Here is a 20,119-nt window from a genome sequence, read left to right on the forward strand (position 1 = left end):
CCACATGCCCACGTTTGGCCTATATCCCTCTAAACATCTATCCAATTCCTTTTTCTCAAGAAACACAAAATGGAAACAGGCCTTTCAGCCCACCAAGCCCACGATGACCACAAGCCCACATTTGCTCTATTTAATCTCACTTTCTCATCAACACTCTACATTCTAGGGGCAATTTTTACAGAGGTCAATTAAACTAAAACCCACATGTCTTTAGGATGTGGGAGGAAACCGGAGCACCCAAGAAACTCATGTGGTTACAGGGAGAACGTGCAGACTCTGCACAGAGAGCAGCCGAGGTCAGGATCGAACCCGTGTCTCTGCTGTCGTGAGACAGCAGCTCTACCAGCTGCACTATAACTCCGTTTTAATGGGGTTGGCGGGCAATGCAATTGGTTTGTAGAATGTAGGGATGTAAAAAGGCTTACAATATGTTTGCCTGTCCTCTTTTAGTTTCAGAGATACAGCACGGAAATAGGCCCTTCAGCCCACCGACCATGGCAGCTCACTGTGCAGGGTCTTGACCTGAAATGTCAACACTTCCTGTTCCTCCCTACAGATGCTGCCTGACCCACTGAGTTCCTCTGGCACTGTGTTTGTTTTGTCCTCCAGAATCCAGCATCTGCAGTCTCTTGTGCCTCCAAGCTTAGAAGTTTCGCATCATCAGCTATAATGGACAAGTTTCCATTACATATTACATATGTTAATTTCTTGTTTTTCCCCAAAATTTATAAAATCTACCTGCTGACCCCATGACAATGAGACCCAAGGAATTACAGATGCTGGAATCTTGATCAAAGGAGTTTGAAGAAGGTCCTGACCAGAAACACCATTGGTTCATTTTCTTCCGCAGATGCTGCCAGACTTGCTGAGTTCTTCCAGCATTTTGTTTTTAACCCCATAGCAATGGTTGAAATTGAATATTAAATCCCCACTTATATTTTAATAGCTTTCAGAAATTATGCTTTGTTTATGTGAAGGATTTAGTTTTAGTTTAGTTGAGAGATACAGCATGGAAACAGGCCCTTCGGCCCACCGAGTCCATACCAACCAGCGATCCCCATACACCAGTTCTATCCTGCACAGTAGGGACAATTTACAGAATCCAATTATTTTATAAACCTGCATGTCTTTGAGATGTGGGAGGAAACCGGAGCACCCAGAGGAAACTTGCACACAGTCACAGGGAGAATGTGCAAACTTTGTGCAGACAGCACCCGTAGTCAGGATGTGGTCTTACCAGGGCCCTATACAACTGCAGAAGAACCTCTTTACTCCTATACTGAAATCCTCTCGTTATGAAGGCCAACATGCTATTAGCTTTCTTCACTGCCTGCTTTGTGTCAGTAGAGGTAAGCATTATGACCTGTTTTAAATTGTTACATTGAACTATGATAAATTGGCATCAATACAATATTTTCTTAGCTGTCACTGGGGAATTGGATAGGCTCTCATGGATAATATCCATGCTATTTTTATTTGTGAATATCACATCCCACCGAACAATGAAATCCTTATTTGTGTAAATTATATTATTAAAGCAATCTCTCGAATGATGGAAGTAACTTCATTAATATTGACACAAGGAATTGCAGATGCTGAAACCTTGAGCAAAATGTAAAGTGCTGGAGTAACTCAGTGGGTCAGGCAGCATCTGTGGAGTGAATGGACAGATAACGTTTCAGATTGGGATCCTTTTATTTATGAGAGGGTATTTCTTATCTCTTCATAACACTGAGGTCCTGGGCAATTACTACCTTGTGCTTGGATGAGTGACATTTTCACACTTCACATCATCTGTAACCAACATTGACCACATTTAAAAAAGTGAGTTGCAACATGTCTCATGGCTGGAGAGCAAGCTACAGATTCTCCCTTTATTCACCACCCTTTTGTGCCATGTCAGTGACTAATTGTTTTTATCCAGTTCACCAAATGAAATGATATATTCTCTACTTTTCTTCATGTAGAAGATGCAGATTAGTTTAGTTCAGCGTTTAGTTTGGAGTTACAGCACAGAAACAGGCCCTTCGGCCCATCAAATCTGCGAATGAGCACCGGAACACTAGTTCCATGTTATCCCAATTTTGCATCTTACACACTGGGGGCAATTTATAGAAGCCAATTAACTTACAAAGCTGCACATCTTTGATATGTGGGGGGGGGGGGGGGGGGGGGGGGGGGGGAAACCAGAGATAACCCGGAGATAACCCACATGGTCACAGGGAGAAAGTACAAACTCCACATAAACAGCCTCTGTAGTCAGGATCGAACCCTGTTCTCTTGCGCTGCAAGGTAGCAACTCCACCATTGCGCAACCATACCACCACATGCTTCTCAATTTGAAAAGAATAGTAACCGAGCAGATCAGCCAGCATCTGTGGCAGAGAGTAAAACAATGACACCTTTTGAAAACTATATTTCTAGCACAAAATGCTAGAGTAACTCAACAGGTCAGGCAGCATCTAGGAGAGAGGGAATGGGTGACGTTTCAGGTGTCTGAAGAAGGGTCTCGACCAGAAACATCACCCATTTCCTCTCTCCTAGATGCTGCCTGACCTGCTGAGTTACTCCAGCATTTTGTGATACCTTCGGTTTGTACCAGCATCTGCAGTTATTTTCCTTCACATATTTCTAGCACATATTGCTTATACTTCATGCTTTTCATATCCACAGTGTTTTACAAATTTACTATCACTGTCAGTTCTGATGACATAAATCTGCCGCCAAAACATTTGGTAAATGTCAAAATGCTCAATAAATGTAATTTAAATATAACAAGAGATAGATTTATAGGATTCAATTCAGCATCGGCCATATAATGGATGTTAACTTGAACTGAGCTGTAAATCGTGCTGTGGGATAACAAAGTATGATCACGCTGCCCACTTAGGAAGGACAGGCTGTGTTCAAAATTCTCGCTGAGAATTTATCTCCATGATTTAGAAAAATAACCAGTGCCATTTATTGCCTTAATGCGTTTCCATGGCAGTCACTTTTAAGAGCATCCATCACTAATACAAACAAGTTATTTTTGATGGAACCCATGCTTGCACTGAAAAGAAATGGGGTTTTGTGGATGTACCCGACATTGAAACTGTTCTGATCTGATCACAGCTTTGCAGACTCGCAGGAGATTACAGGATATAGGTGAGAAATGATGTCCTAATATTCTAATGTGACTTTACGGGACTAAGTTTAATGATACAGTGCAGAAACAGATCCTTCAGCTCACCGACTCCCACCCATCCACATATGCTAACACTATCCTACACACAAGGGACAATTTACAATCTTTACCGAAGCCAATTAACCTGAAAACATGTACGTTCTTTGGAGTGTGGGAAGAAACTGCAGCTCCCAGCGAAAACCCACGTGGTCACGGGGAGAACGTACAGACTTTTTCCAGACAGCACCCATGGTCCGGATCGAACCCAGGTCTCTGGTGCTAGAAGGCAGCAGTTCTACTCCTGTGCCATTGTGGCATAGAAGGTATTTTACTCAAATACCAGATACCCAACATATCTCTCTGCCTCAGGCACAGTTATCATATAATCCACACCAATGAACAGAAACTTGAGCAAAACACAAAGTGCTGGAGGAACTGAGCGGATCAGGCAGCATCCGTGGAGCAAATAGACAGATGACTTTTCAGGTTGGGGCCCTTCTTCAGATTGATTTGATGCTGTCTCCAACAGCTCAGCTCTGCGGAGAAAATGATGATCATCACAAGGTCTATGACCCAGTAACAAAGTAGACACCATTGAAGATTCCAGTGGAGAACAAAGACGGACCTGATGGGCCACCAAAGGCTACCGGCCTGGTTTGCCACCATGAAGAGAGACCCTACAGGGGAAGCTCAGAAGCTGCCAAGCTCAGTCCCGAAGACTGGAGAGTCGAGGAGGAGGGAGCCGCAAGGCGCGACAGACACAAGGAGTGGGCTGGTAGGAGAGGGTCCCGGGTATTGCCACCAGTGCCTTCAAGGTCAGGTACGGGAGCCACCCCCCGGGATGCAGAGGCAGTCAGGTGAGGAGAGGGATGTCGGTTGTCGGGCTGAGCTGGTTGAGGGCTGTGGAGGAAGTCCTGAACAGCCTGGGCTTACCTGGATCAGGGGCACTCCAGCACATTGAGCATGTGGACCAAACTTTGGACATTGGCCATTTTAAACCGATGTTTCATAGTTTTGGACTCCGTGGAACCTTCTTGACCTTCTTCATCAAACACTCTCATGATGAAGGTCTTAAATATCACGCAGCAGATCTTTCCTCATCTGGAGAAGCCTGATCATTTTCCTCTATCATCCCTCCCTCCCCCACTGTGTTTATTCCAAAGCATTTGTAGGTCTTGCACTATGGAACTAGATCTGTGTACTGTGGCTAATAACACCTAATAACACCTCTTAAATTGGTGTCCAAGTATTGGGAAGTTGACCAAATGCAAAAATGGGATTATGTAATTTAAGGAATTTCTGAAATATTCCCAATAAAATATAAATTGAGGCAAGCTTGATTGAATCTGTCCACAGTTACACTATTATTTTGCAGAACCAATTATCAAATATTTGCAACTTGTTAAGAACGCTGTGGAGGCCATCAATTGATATTTTTAAGGTGGAGATAGAAAGATTCTTGATTAATAAGGGTGTCAGAGGTTATGGAGAGAAGGCAGGAGTTAGTAGGAGGAATGGGGTTAGATCAGCCATCATTGAATGGCAGAATAGACTTGATGGGCTGAATGGCCTAATCCTGCTATCACTCGTGAACTTAGGTGCTATCACATGATCTGCCGTTCCGTGCTGTGCAAATTGGCTAAAACTTATATTAACTATCTTTATCTGACAAAAGCATTGAAACACATAAGGCAGATCAAATTATTTTATTAGTAGAAATGCCGCAAGTTTTCCATTATTTACGCAAAACCTCTCATTTTTGAAGTACCAAGTTGCACGTCAGTGAAAAACAAGCCACCTCTTGATAGATTAAGTAGAATTAATCAACCAAATTTTGAAGGACATTTTTTTTAAAAATCCCCACTATATTTCACATTTTATGCACTTTGGGGATTGAGAGAGGAGGTATTAATAAAGCAAACATTTTCCAAACAAAACGAATAAAATTTAAGTCTGGAGAAAAAGTTATTAAAATATGGATTTAGTTAAAAGTGTTCTCTCAATTCAAATATACCTTTACAATTTGATTTTCATATCTGTATTTGATCTTCATATCCTTTTTCAATCATTACCGCAGGGTTTCGTCATGGAAATCAACTGGTATTTCTCAGTTATTCACCAAAAGAGGGATTCTCCCCAGATTGACATTAAACTGGATAAACCTGTATGCAGTCACTTCAATTCCAAACGTGACCGAATATATTTAAATATTTGGTAAAAACACAAGGCAAAGTAAACATTACTGCAGAATTGTACATGTAGCTTAACAAACTCAGTAAAGCTGTTTTCTGTTCCCCTGCCTTCTGTGTAGAAGTTTGAGATGGATTAAATACAGCTAATGGCACTTAAGGGGAGAGTTCTGCAAAAACGGATATTCCAAAATTATCTTGGACTACTTACTGTCAAAATAACATCCAACACCTTTAGTTAATATCCCATTTGCTTCAGGTAGAGTCCTTTTCCTGTCCATGAGCAACCCCTATTTTCTATCAAACAAATGCCATTTTGTGTGTAAATGCTCAGAATATTTCTGTTTCAAAGGTAATATTTCATTATATCGTGACTTGAATGATTACAACACTGTACTAAATAAGGTACAGTAGAAGGTACATGTAGATGGTTAGGAAACATTGCAATTAATCATTCTAAGCAAGGTAAAAATCGACATATTACTCAACTAGTTTTCAATTCAATGGTCATAAATAATAAAATAGCTTTTAACAACTAAACTACTTAAAATAAATTTGATATTTCTTCCGTGAATGTGTGACCAGGTTTCTAAATTGCTTTCCTTCAACTTTCCCTTCTTATGGCTTTGCAACTTGTCCAGTGAAAAGAATGGTGCCTATAAATAAGTCGGAACAGAAAAGCAGTTAGAGGCCACGTTATCATTGTTATAAGTTATCATTGTTCATAAGTTTACAAGTGATAGGGGCAAAATTAGGTCATTTGGTCCATCAAGTCTGCACCACCATTCGATCTTGGCTGATCTATCTTTCCCTCTTAACTCCATTCTGCTGCTTTCTCCCCATAGCCCCCAACACTTGTACCAATCAAGAATCTATCTATCTCTGCCTTAAAAATATCCATTGACTTGGCCTCCACAACCTTCTGTGGCAATAAATTCCACAGATTCCCCACCCTCTGACTAAAGACATTCCTCCTCATCTCCTTCCTAAAAGGAACATCCTTTACTTCTGAGGCTACGATCTCTGGTCTAGACTCTCTCACTATTGTAGTTAAGGAGACCGCAAAAACATAGCTTGCCAAATATTGAAGCAAAATACATAGTGGAATGAAATAACTTCTGAAGGAAATTTCTGTAGTGCAAGAAAGATTATGCGGCTAAGAAAGAAACTCAGAGACATGTTATAGTGATGCAATATTATACAAAATTATATTATTGATGATAATCTAGCAATCCGTGATGACAATGGTTCTGTTCATTTCCAGCACCTCACTCATTTTGAGAACATTGACCACATGCAATGCCCCTCTCAGTCACTAGATGTCCTTGTTGACCACTTTTCTGAAGCAGTTTAAGGAGACCTTATGACAGAATTACAAATGACAAGATTTGCATCCAGTTCTTGAAAAAAATCTGAGAAGATCTTCATTCCATATTTTATCTGGGACAGAGTTACAGAGAGGCTCTGCCAAGAACATCCAGGCATCCCATTTCTATATTTATTGATTTAGTAACTTGCCTTTAATTGTTGCTGCAAGTCAATAACATTTAAATAATTTCCCAACCGAAAGCACATCTATTATTGAATTGATCGAAAGATGCAGCGTGGTTTAGAGGGATACGAGCCAAATACGAGCAGGTGGGACTAGTGTAAATGGGACATATTGGCTGGTGTAGGCAAGTTAGGCCAAAGGGCTAGGTTTGCCAACTTCCTCACTCCCAAATACGGGACAAGGAGATGACACCGCCCCACACACCACGTGACCTCACCCAGGCAGCGGTCATGTGCTCCCGCTCCACCAATGGTGGCCGCCTGGGCCGGAAGGCGGGTTGCTACGCAACCTCCGCATTCAGGGTGCAGGGTTTTCTGGATCCGTCCGGCCGCATTTGAATCAAGCCATCAGTGGAACGTGCATAGGCTGAAGGACGCAAAATGAGCCTGCGAAAGCAAACACCAGCGATTTTTAAAACAAATCATAGGGAGGCCATTGGTGGTTAAACTGAACTCGGGTATGGATGACCGAGGTGTTTTAGCTTGTTTGGATGGATATATGGAGATAGCACTGGAACAGACAGAAGAACATGTAAACGGTCAGCTTAAGAACAAATATGGAGATGCATTTATTCAAGGCCACAATGTGTTGTACATCAGCACACAGAAGAGAAGGCTTTAGATGATGTTGTAGACTGAAGATTGATTTTTGATTTGAAAGGAATAATTTTTTTAATGTAACAAAACTTTTCTTTAAATCTTTTGAAAATGTAGTTTTCTACACGATATAACTGGTGGTTTCTCGATAAAGAATGAGTTTCCATATCTTAGTTTGGTTTACCAGATACTGGCTGTGATGCATGTGTCTGGTACTGGCTGGTACTGGCCTATTTTGGAAGTATTGTACACAATTAAAGGAACATGCATGTTTGGATAGAAGCTAATATACTGCTGAAAATATTGTGAGTAAAGGACTTGATGTACATGTAAAAAAAAAAACTCCTTTAGGTGGCGCCCGGGCCTCCGGACCTAGACTATCCAGAGCTAAAAATGTCAGAAACCTAGAGTCTCGGGACCTAAACTGTCAGGACCTACAGCGTTGGGGCCTACAGTGTCTGGGCCTACATCGCCCCCCCCAGGCCTCACAGTGCCAGAGACCCAAATTCGATCCCGACTACAGGTGCTGTCTGTGCAGAGTTTGTATGTTCCTTCTGTGAGTTTTCTCTGGGTGCTCCAGTTTCCTCCAACATTCCAAACACATGCTGGTTTGCAAGTTAATTAGCTTCAGTAAGTTGTCCCTAGTGTGTAGGATAGAACTAGTACATGGGTGATCAATGGTCAGCGTGGAGTCGGTGGGTCAATGGGCCTGCCATATCTCTACACAAGACTATCATTATGGTAACTCTGATTAAAAAGTTAAAGTTATACAAAATGTAGTGACTTTGCAGATAGTAAAGATGGTTGTGAACGATTACAGCAGGATCTGAATCGATTGGCCAGGTGGGCGGAGGAATGATTGGTGGAATTTAATACAGAGAAGTGTAAGGGGTTGCATTTTGGGACATTGAAAAAGGGCAGGACCGACAAAGTAAATGGTAGGCCTCTGGGTAGTGTTGTAGAGCAGAGGGATCTAGGAGTACAGGTGACCTTCCTTGAACATCTAGTCGCAGGTAGATATGGTGGTCAAAAAGGCTTTTGGCACTTTGGCCTTCATCAGTCAGAGTATTGAATATAGTAGTTGGGAGGTCATGTTGCAGTTGTATAAGACATTGGTGAGACCGCATTTAGAATATTTTGTTTTTAGTTCTGGGCACCATATTATAGGAAAGATATTGTCAACCTTGAAAGGGTTCAGAAAAGATTTACGAGGATGTTGCCAGGACTAGTGGGTGTGAGGTAGAGGTTGACTAGGCTGGATCTCTGTTCCATGGAGCACAGGAGGATGAGTGGTGATCTTATAGTAGTGTATAAAATCATGAGAGGAATAGATCGGATAGATGCACAGAGTCTCTTGCCCAAAGTAGGGGAATCGAGGACCAGAGGACATAGGTTCAAGGTGAAGGGGAAAAGATTTAATAGGAATCCAAGGGGTAACTATTTCCACACAAAGGGTGGTGGGTGTATGGAACAAGCTGCCAGAGGAGGTAGTTGAGGCTGGGACTATCCCATCATTTCAGAAACAGACAGGTACATGGATAGGACAGGTTTGGAGGAATATGGACCAAGCGCAGGCAAGTGGGACTAGTGTAGCTGGGACATTGTTGGCCAGTGTGGGCAAGTTGGGCTGATGGGCCTGTTTCCACACTCTATGACTCTGAACCCATACATTTGAAGATCATTTATTTGCCTTTGCATCCCCCCAACTATTCTGCACCACAAATCTCCTTATTCCTAGTTTTGGGGTCTTTGGGTTGAAGTATTAATTTATTTCTCCTTCCACCTGCTTCCTGACCTGGTAAGTATTTCCAACATTTTGCTTTTCAGATTGAATACCTGAATGTTTTTTTAAATTTCATTCAAACGGTGGAAATGTCCCATCTGCCAGAAACAGGAGCAGTAATCTTTTTCCATTGTTGTTGTTACATCTGCTGATATTTTCTAGCATAGCGTTTATTATTTTAGATTTCCATCTTATGCAGCATTTTACTTTTATGAATCTATCAATCAAGGACGGCACGGTGGCACAGCAGTGGAGTTGCTGCCAAACAGCGCTTACAGCGCCAGAGACCCAGGTTCGATCCTGACTATGGAGTCTTGGCTGCCTGTATGGATTTTGTATGTTCTCCCAGTGACCGCGAGGGTTTTCTCTGAGACTGTAGGAGCCGTAGGAGCCATTTGTGTTGGTGCTGGCTTTTTTTAGCATATTATATTATTTTGTCTAGATATCTTGCTGTATTATTTTGGACACCTGGGGCCTGTCGTGAGATGCATACATATATGGGCATAATGGACTGGGAAGAGCCAGAATTAAAGAGTATATCTGGAGATGCAGAGACAGGAGGGGTCAGACACAGGGAGTAGGCTGGGACACAGTTCTCACCAGACCTGCGACGAGAGCTGAAAGCTTGGCGAGACACAGACCTGTTTGTATTATTACTTCAATAAACGACTAATTACACTGAAGATACATTTGGGAAATCTCTTCGTTGGTTTGCGTCAAGTTCACTCCCACTCCCTGTGAAGTAATGGCAATCGGAAAGGACTTTATTGGAAAACACTGAAGTTGCCATTAGAGAGACCTTCAGTTTCCTCACACAGTTCAAAGACTTGCAGGTTTTTAGGTTAATTGGCTTGGTATAAATGAAAATTGTCCCTACTGTAGAGTATCGTTAATGTGCGGGGATCGATGGTCGGCGTGGACCCGGTGGGCTGAAGGGCCCGTTCCCACGCTGTACCTCTAAACTAAACTAAACCAAAGAATCAATTATTTTCACCAATTTATAATCAAAGATTTTTTTACCTGTAGATTGGTGCCAGATGATATAAAGAAAGGGTCTATTTGCTTCAAATAGATGGCTGCGCTTCAACATAAGAAATACAGCTGTAACGGAAACAACACTATTAACAATTTCACAGTCATTAGGAGCAATCCTACCATAATGTATTGCAAAGCAGATCAAAGCTATACATTACCTGCAGTTTTACTTTAAAATTGGTTTTTATGGGCAAAATTTGCAATCTTAAATTGGGGTACTGTATTGTCTTAAAGAAACCTGCAGTTAGTACTTAAAACCAAGCTGTCGATAGAGTCCCACTCTGCATTCACAAGTGCTAGTTTTTGGCCCATGTGGTAGTTTACTGGTGATCTTAAGCAATTCACCAAATGTTGCCATATCACAGAGTAAAAACTGTCACCTAGACCACTGGTAAAATCATATAGCTGCTCAATAATCGAAATAAAGGGGGGGGGGGGGGGGAGATGGTGGGTAAAGATTCATAAAGGGACTCAAGTGGTAAGGTTTACCACAGACGGTAGTGCACATATTGGAACAAACTACCAGAGGAAGTGGTTGAGCCAGGTGCAGGTGCAACATTTAAAACAGCTTTTTTCCCACGAGCACTAGCTCTACTCAACAGCCAAAAGTCTGTAGCCTCTTTTTACTCTGGTACTTTATTTTCACATGTTTAAATTATAATGTTTTATTTTTAAATGTCTGCTGTATATCGTGTTTTTATCTTTTTGCGAGCAAAGCACCAAGACAAATTCGTTGTATGTATACATACTTGGTTAATAAAATTGTTTTCAATTCAATTCAAAGACACTTGGACAGCTACATGGATAGGAAAAATTCAGAGGGATATGGATATAATCCCATTCATAAATTTTATCCTTGCTTCTTTCTGCAAGATATTATGCATCTTAGATCAACTTGGCCAAAAACCAACTTCCATCTGGAGAGATGGTATTAGCCGAACTGATTATCATCATTCAACGACAAAATATATTAAAATAGTTTGAATAGCACTTGACTAATATGCTGGCATACTTGCCTGTCATTTTAGAACCCTTCGAACCCTCCTCATTTACTTCGATTTTAGCCTTTTGCAGGATTTGGGAAGTATACAGATGCTTAAACTCTGCAAGAGATTGTCACAATTTATTTGCAAAGCAAATACGTTTTTACAAAACTATTCAGACAAGAAATACCACTTACCAGGAATGACTCCAGGAATGAGTGGGTGAACAGGAGTGATTGACAGCACTGGGCCTCTACTTGCTGGAATTTAGAAGGATGAGGGGGGGACTTCATTGAAACTTACAGAATATGAAAGGCCTGGATAGAGTGGAGAGGATGTTTCCACCAGTGGGAGAGTCTAGGACCAGAGGTCAAAGCCTCAGAATTGAAGGACGTTCTTTAGGAAGGAGATGAGGAGGAATTTCTTCAGAGGGTGGTGAATCTGTGGAATGCAGTGCCATAGAAGGCTGTAGAGGCAAAGTCAATGGATATTTTTAAGGAAGAGATAGATAGATTCTTGATTAGTACGGATGTCAGGGGTGGGACAGGTTATGGGGTGAAGGCAGGAGAATGCAGTTAGGAAGGAGAGATAGATCAGCCATGATTGAATGATGGAGTAGACTTGATGGGCCAAATGGCTTAATTCTGCTCCCATCCCTTATTAACTTACTAGAGAGCTTTTTGAAATTTGCCATGTCTTTATCAAATATATTTGTGATTCCAAGAGGTTCAAGTAGTTTCTCCATGTTGGTCTCTGTCTCAGCAGTGAATCTACAAATAAAACATTCAGAGTGAAAAAAGTTAGTTCAGCATTTGGAGGCAGCTGAATCTACTGTAGGATGCAGAAAGGTCAATTAGAAATATTTTATATGTATCCAATGTCTACACAAGTTTGCATTTCACAGAGTAGTTTAGTTAATTGTCACATGTGCAGAGAAAAGCTTTTTTGTTGTGGGCAATCCAGTCAGCGGAAAGACAATACATAATTACTATCAGGTCATCCACACCGTGTACAGATACAGGATAAAGGGAATAACATTTACTGCAAGATAAAGTCCAGTAAAGGCTGATTAAAGGTAGTCCAAGGGTCTCCAATGAGGGAAATGGTAGGCTAGGACTTCTCTCTACTTCGTGATAGGATGGGTCAGTTGCTTGATAACAGCTGAGAAGAACCATTCCCCGAATCTGGAGTTGTGCGTTTTCACAGTTTTGTACCTCTTGTCTGACGGGAGAGGGGAGAAGAAGTAGTGACCAGGGTGCATCTCGTCCTTGATTATGCTGGTGGCCTTGCCGAGGCAGTGTGAAGTGGAGATGGAATCAATGGAAGGGAAGTTGGTTTGTGTGATGGTCTGGTCTGCGTCCACAATTTCTTGCGGACTTGGATGAAGCTGTTCCTAAACCATGCTGTGATGCATCCAGACAGAATGCTTTCTCCGGCACATCTTGAGCATACCTCAATCTATAACAGATTTCAAATAGGACCAAATATTTCTTGCTTACCTAGGGATAGAAATCTTAAGTGTCTTTCTCTTCATGATTTTCTTCCACTTTTTTATAGAATTTACATTGATGTGAGGAATTATTTCAGTGAGTTTGGTGCTACTTTCCACTGGAAGTATAATAAACATGCTAAGTTTCCCATTGTATGGTAGCTTGAGAACATTATAGTCCACTCTTGTAGGCGTACTGGCCTTACCTATAAAACAAAAGCAAATCATCTCAAAATCTGAAGACTACTGTAGTTTCTTGTACAGCAGAAAATCTCCTTCTTCAAAGTATGGAACACAGAGTTGTGTGCTATCGTTAGCATTATAGAAACAAAGGTTAAATTAAATATCAGTGTCCAATAAGTCCCTCACTACCAGAAAAAGATAGCGGCATACAGTATACCACAAACGAATATACAGACCAAGAACGCTACAGACACGCAGTCTTAAATAAACTCACGCTTATAAATTATAAACAATTCAGTGCCCATTCCCTAATAGAGTGATACAGCGTGGAAACCGGCCCAACTGGCCTTCACTGACCCACATGTTCCAGCTACACTAGTCCCACTTGCCTGCGTTTGGCCCTTATCCCTCCAAACCTGTCCTTTCCATGTACCAGTCTAACTGTTTCTTAAATGTTGGGATAGTCCCTGCCTCAATTGCCTCCTCGTATGGCAGCTTGTTCCATACACTTACCACTCTTTGTGTGAAAAAGTTACCCCTCAGATTCCTATTAAATCTTTTCCCCTTCACCTTAAACCCATTTTCCTCTGGTGCTCGATTTCTCTAGTACAATCGAGGGAGTTTGCAATTTCCACGATGCTGTACGATCGTTCACGTTTACATGGGAAACATGCTGGGAATGGCGGTGGTGCTTACCCAGAAGGCCACATGCCGCAGAAAGTACCCTGCATGAAGTTGAGACAGTGAATACTCGAGTTACATTGGGCAAGGGATGGTGACTCCGACATACCCAAAATCCCACTCATGCAAGGGCTCACGAAATGTAACCCTTGTGTAAGTCGCAGAGTGCCTGTAAAATGCCCCCCCACCACAGCAAGACTTAAATGAGAGAAAGTGAGCTGCTTGTTTCCAGAAACTACTTCATAAATTACTAGTGACCCCAGATATCCATCACACCCATCCTTGTCAAATACATGGTCTTTGTGACTGATTAGGCCATTTACATAGAAGCAAAGACACATTTCCAAAATTTCAACAGAAACCTGTAACCAGAATTCTCAACTCTGTCCAGGGTTAGTCCTTTCGGGTTAGGCAGAGGTTCATACCACCTCCTCTAACCTCAACTACTGTATCTGTTGTTCAAGATGTGGACTCTTGTACATCGGCGAGACCAAGCACAGACTGGGTGATCGATTCGTGGAACACCTTCGCTTCAACCAACCTGGACGCTTTAATTCTCCTTCCCATTCCCACACAGACCTTTCTGTCCTCACTCTCCTCCATTGTCAGAGTGACACTAAATGCAAATTGGAGGAACAGCATCTCATGGTATGAATATTGATTTCTCTCACTTCAGGTAGTCCCGGCATTCCCTCTCTCTCTTTCCCTCTCACACCCAAGTCGCACTTGCTTCTCATTTCCACCCTGCAAACAGCTTACAATGGTTGTTTCCTTTATCATCGTTACCATTGTGCATATTTTTCATTCATTGTTCTTTTTTCTCTCCACATCACCATCTGTATCTCTCAATTCCCTTATCCCTCACTAGTCTGAAGAAGGGTCTTGACCTGAAACGTCACCCATTCCTTCTCTCCAGAGATGTTGCCTGTCTCGCTGAGTTACTCCACCTTTTTGTGTCTATCTCCAGACCTCCCATGCTTGATTAGTTAAAGCAGTTGCTCACTAAGTGACACAGATAAGGGTGATACAGTGGTGCAGCGGTAGAGTTTTGCCTTACAGCGCCAGATACCCTGGTTTGATCCCGACTACAGGTGCAGTCTGCACAAAGTTTGTACGTTCTCCCCTTGCCCTGCATGGGTTTTCCCCGGGAGCTCTGGTTTCCTCCCACACTCCAAGAAAGTGTAGGTTTGTAGGTTATTTAAGAAAATAACTGCAAAATAACTACAAATTGAAGGTAGTTATTCACAAAATGCTGGAGTAACTCAGCAGGTCAGGCAGCATCTCAGGAGAGAAGGAATGGGTAACGTTTTGGGTCGAGACCCTTCTTCAGACTATTTGTAGGTTAGTTGCCTTGGTAAAATTGTAAATTGTCCCTAGTGTGTGTAGAATAGTGTTGATGCGTGGGGATTGCTGGTTGGCACGGACTCGGTGGGCCGAAGGACATGTTTCCACGCTGCATCTCTAATCTAAACTAAAATGGTCCCCCAGGGATCTGAAGAAGGGTCTCGACCCAAAAAGTCACCCATTACTTCTCTCCAGAGATGCTGCCTGACCCGCTGAGTTACTCCAGCATTTTGTGTCTACCTTCGATTTAAAACAGCATCCGCAGATGTTTTCCTACACCCCAGGTTCAATTGGTAGTCAGTGCTGAATCAACAAATATGACCGCCAGCAACAATATTGGAATTTTCAATGAGCATGAGAAAACTATCGATCAATAATACTAATAGTTTGTTGCAAACCAAAATCCTAGAGTCAGAAATTCAAAAGATAAAGTAATTGGCAAATTAAAATCCATGAGGGTATATTTTATGTATTGGTCAAAGTACTGCTCTGTCCTAGCTTAAACATGAAACCATTGTGTTAGACTTACCAAACCTGAATACTGACTTTTGGGCCATCATAGGAACTTGATACACTTCTCCATCAGCTCCAGTGAAAGCCGCCTCGTGCGTCTTTGCTACGTCAAATTTAGATTTCCACAAACCCTTAAAATATATCGCATTGGTGACGACAAGCTTGGTAGCTTCATCAAGAGTGTCTGGGGAAATTATCTCTGTGATCATACCTAAAGAATCAAACAACATTGTAAAGGGAACTTCAGGTAACACAGGGCTTTCAACCTTTTAAAAAATAAATGACGATTACAAATGGATGGCGGGACTGTCATATGAGGAAAGATTGAAAAGACTAGGCTTGTATTCACTGGAGTTTAGAAGGATGAGAGGGGATCTTATAGAGACATATAAAATTATAAAAGGACTGGACAAGCTAGATGCAGGAAAAATGTTCCCAATGTTGGGGGAGTCCAGAACCAGGGGCCACAGTCTTAGAATAAAGGGAAGGCCATTTAAAACTGAGGTGAGAAGGAACTTTTTCACCCAGAGTGGTCTGAATTTGTGGAATTCTCTGCTACAGAGAGCAGTGGAGGCCAAATCACTGGATGGATTTAAGAGAGAGTTCGATAAAGCTCTAGGGGGTAGTGGAATTAAGGGATATGGGGAGAAGGCAGGCACGGGTTACTGATTGTGGATGATCAGCCATGATCACAATGAATGGCGGTGCTGGCTCGAAGGGCTGAATGGCCTCCTCCTGCACCTATTTTCTATGTTTCTATGTTTCTAAAAGGTATTCGAGTTAAAAAGGTGACACAGTGGTATATCAAAATATCAAATGTTTTCAATGTTCAGGCATCCCTGCTACACTTGGACAGGTACGCAGATAGGGTGGGTGTCAGGGGTTATGGGGAGAAGGCAGGAGAATGGGGTTAGGAGGGGGAGATTGATCTGTCATGATTGAATGACGGAGTAGACGATGGGCCAAATGGTCTAATTCTACTCAGATTACTTGTGAAGATTTGAGGGATGCGTCAAAACCCAGGCAAGTGGGACTAGCTTAGATGGGACATACTGGTCGGCATGGATGAGTTGGGCAATTGGACTGCTTCCATGCAGCACGACCATGACTAAGAAATGCCAGTACTTCACCTTTGGTACGATAGTCAGATTTATGGAAGATGTACCTTTAGTATGAGTATCAGCCCATTTGTTGATTATGGATGCAGCTGCTTCCGATTCAGCAAAATTCACTTTTGTCGGCTCAGCTTGATAAGTTTCAGAAGACCGCTTAATAAATTTATTTTTCAATACAAGGTCATGTGGTACAAATATTCCATTAGCTATAATAACGGCACCCTTCCTTTTGCTTGCAGTTAATGAGTTATGTACCTTTTTGAGCCGTCCATAAGTACCTGGAAAGAAAATCATTATAGAAAGGCTGTTAACTTTGAAAACCTCAGTACCCATCTCTAGATCATATACCATTCAAATCTGAGACACTTGGCTACTAAAGAGAAACAAATGTCTAATATTTAAATAGAACAGTGCTACACAGGCCCACAATGTTTGTGCTGAACATGATGCCTCTCCCAACTGATCTCATCTGCCCACAAGTAATCCACATCCCTCCATATCCACGTGTCTATCTAAAAACTTCCACCTCCATTACTGACAATGCGTTCCAGTCCGCCACCACCTTGTAAAAAACAAACTTGCTCCACACATCTCCATTATATTTTCCCTCTCTCACGTTATAGATTGTCCTCTACTGTTGTTGTCTATGCTTCTCAATTTATTTTTACGCATCCAAAATATTTAATTAATTACACATGGCAAAGACATCTATAAATTAAAATATTTTATCAAGTACATTATCAATTGAATCCAATACTATGCAAATGAAGTCACCATCTTGTCCATTTGGTAAAGAACGTTTTGACAACTTAAAGTAGTAATTGATGACCCAATATAACAAACCATTGGAAATGTGATTATCATAAATGAGGAAGATCGAGTGTTGCATTGAAACAGCCATATTTTTTTAAGGCCAACAAGCTAGAAACACAGATTTTGAAAGAACATGTCCAAGAGCGCAAAGGAAAAAGAATGAAGTATTTTGGAAATGAAAGAAAGCAGCCAATTGTTTTCTCACTGAATAACAACAGCCCATCATTGTCACGTAACAGGCATTTGAAGTGTTCATAAGAACGCAAGACATAGTTCCACTGGTGTGAGAGTCTAGGACTAGAGGTCAGCCTCAGAATAAAAGGATGTTTCTTTAGGAAGGAGACTAGGAGGAATTTCTTTAGTCAGAGGGTGGTGAATCTATGGAATTCATTGCCACAGAAGGCGGTGGAGGCCAAGTCAATGGATATTTTTAAGGTAGAGACAGATAGATTCTTGATTAGTACAGGTGTCAGGGATAAGTGGAGAAGGCAAGAAAATGGGGTGAAGAGGGAAAGATAGATCAGCCATTATTGAATGGCAAAGTAGACTTGATGGGCCAAATTGTCTAATTTTACGCCTATCATTTATGTACCGATGAACATAGAAGCAGAATGAGGCCATTTGTCCCATGGTGTGTGCTTTCCAATTTGATCATGGCCGATCTATTTTTGCCTCTTAGCCCCATTCTCCTGCTTCCCCCCCCCCCTCACCCCATAACCTTTGACACCCTTACTAATCATCAAACAATCAATCTGATTGATTGATGGGCGGCACGGTAGCGCAGCGGTAGAGTTGCTGCCTTACAGCGAATGCAGCGCCGGAGACTCAGGTTCGATCCTGACTATGGGCGCCGTCTGTACGGAGTTTGTACGTTCTCCCCGTGACCTGCGTGGGTTTTCTCCGAGATCTTCGGCTTCCTCCCACACTCCAAAGACGTACAGGTATGTAGGTTACTTGACTGAGTAAATGTAAAAATTGTCCCTAGTGTGTGTAGGATAGTGTTAATGTGCGGGGATCGCTGGGCGGCGCGGACTCGGTGGGCCGAAGGGCCCGTTTCCGCGCTGTATCTCTAAATCTTTTAAAAAAATCTAAACTCTCTGCTTTAAAAAATATGCAATGGCTCAACCTCTACAGCCATCTGTGGCAATAATTTCCAAAGATTCACCACCCTCTGGATAAAGAATTTCCCCCCCATCTCAGTTCAAAGAAGGCACATTCCTTTATTCTGACTCTGTGCCCCCAGTCCAGGACTCTCCCACTACTGGAAATATCAGAAAAATGCCACAAAGAGCCCTCTCCAATAAACAATTTGAGAGCAATGCCCAAAGGAGATAGTATTCCTGGTGGATAGTTTGCAAAAATAAAAATTAACAACTGCAAAGATATATGATGCAAAGACATCAACACTAAATTGAAAAAAAAAAAGTCCTTTCAATAACATCTCAAATTGCAAAGTCCTATTGAACATGTTCAGATGAGAAGAAGGAAGGTTACGGTTGGTATAACAAGGCACTAGTTAAACAAACCAAGTCTGCTGTATTTCAAAACCTGGTTCAATTCCTTTTTTGTTCTTCCACCAGCTCCGAATTGCAGCAGCCAAAGCATTGATGCTATTCCATGTGGAGACATGATAATGTTTTCTGTTGGTTGGGAACTTGCAACCTGTTCGAAAATCCTCATCCCCAAATCCGACCCAACTTCCGACGTTTTCGGCTTTCCCCATAGGCAGTGAACTGATCCCACAGCCACACACAGGAGAATCAAAATATTCATGTTCCTCATTGCAATTCCAATTCTAAACCAGAAGAGTATCTGCAAAAAGAAACTCTGTGTATTTACACATGTAAAGTTGAAATTAATCTATCACTATTTTCCAAAGATTTCAAAAAATGAGCATTGGAACAAAGTTCAGAACTCACTGGATAAATAAGAAGTCATCTGGCACAATTTACTAATTTTTAAAAAAAGAGCATATTCAACATAAATCCCAACTTGTCCTAAAGTGTTAGCACTCAAGATTTACTTTTAAAACTGTTCACATAGTAAAAGCAATATGCAGTCATCTACAATAATCAAAACAGGTTCATGTTCGGATAGATATTACTCTTTGACACAAAAGGCTGGAGTAACTCAGCGGGTCAGGCAGCTTCTCTGGAGGAAAGGAATAGGTGACTTTTTGGGTCGAGGCCCTTCTTCATTCAGACCCGAAACATCACCTATTCCTTTTCTCCAGAGATGCTGCCTGACCCGTTGAGTGACTCCAGCCTTTTGTGTCTTTCTTCGGTTTAAACCAGCATCATGTTGGTTTAAACCACTTCATGTTCGGATAGGTGACCTCAAACCGAAAGCAACAAGACCACCAATGCTCTTGAGCCTTGGTACAATATCAGACTCCAAATATACCGATGGGACAGTGGAGAGTGATCCCACACTCCACTGGCTCTGCCACATACACCAGATTGCCAGACACTGGATCTGCTTTCATGAGTGTAAGCGCTTGGAAAATGGCCGACCCAGATGGAATCCCTTGATGAGTTCTGAAATCATGTGCCAAGCAATTGGACAGTCTTTGCCAACTTCTTCAGCCCCTTACTAATCTACTATCCCTATAGGCTTCAAGGATATATCCATCAAGAAGGCTTTCCATCTGGCTCTTCCCTTTCGCTCTTCTATCTTC

The 20,119-nt window shown here is 41.9% G+C and overlaps 1 protein-coding gene across 1 annotated transcript; it reads right to left on the bottom strand.

The window, feature by feature from the left end:
• Window positions 1–5,973: 5,973 nt before the first annotated feature.
• On the bottom strand, window positions 5,974–19,224 carry LOC144599274 (glia-derived nexin-like). Its single transcript, XM_078410051.1, has 8 exons — window positions 18,969–19,224; window positions 16,680–16,907; window positions 15,531–15,725; window positions 12,804–12,999; window positions 11,974–12,074; window positions 11,338–11,424; window positions 10,307–10,387; window positions 5,974–6,011 (listed from the first exon to the last, which is right to left on the bottom strand). The coding sequence occupies exons 1-8, from the start codon at window positions 19,222–19,224 to the stop codon at window positions 5,974–5,976; spliced, it is 1,182 nt and encodes a 393-aa protein (XP_078266177.1).
• Between the last annotated feature and the right edge of the window lie 895 nt (window positions 19,225–20,119).

The sequence above is a fragment of the Rhinoraja longicauda genome, chromosome 13, assembly GCF_053455715.1.
Source record: "Rhinoraja longicauda isolate Sanriku21f chromosome 13, sRhiLon1.1, whole genome shotgun sequence".
NCBI classification, from domain to species: domain Eukaryota; kingdom Metazoa; phylum Chordata; class Chondrichthyes; order Rajiformes; family Arhynchobatidae; genus Rhinoraja; species Rhinoraja longicauda.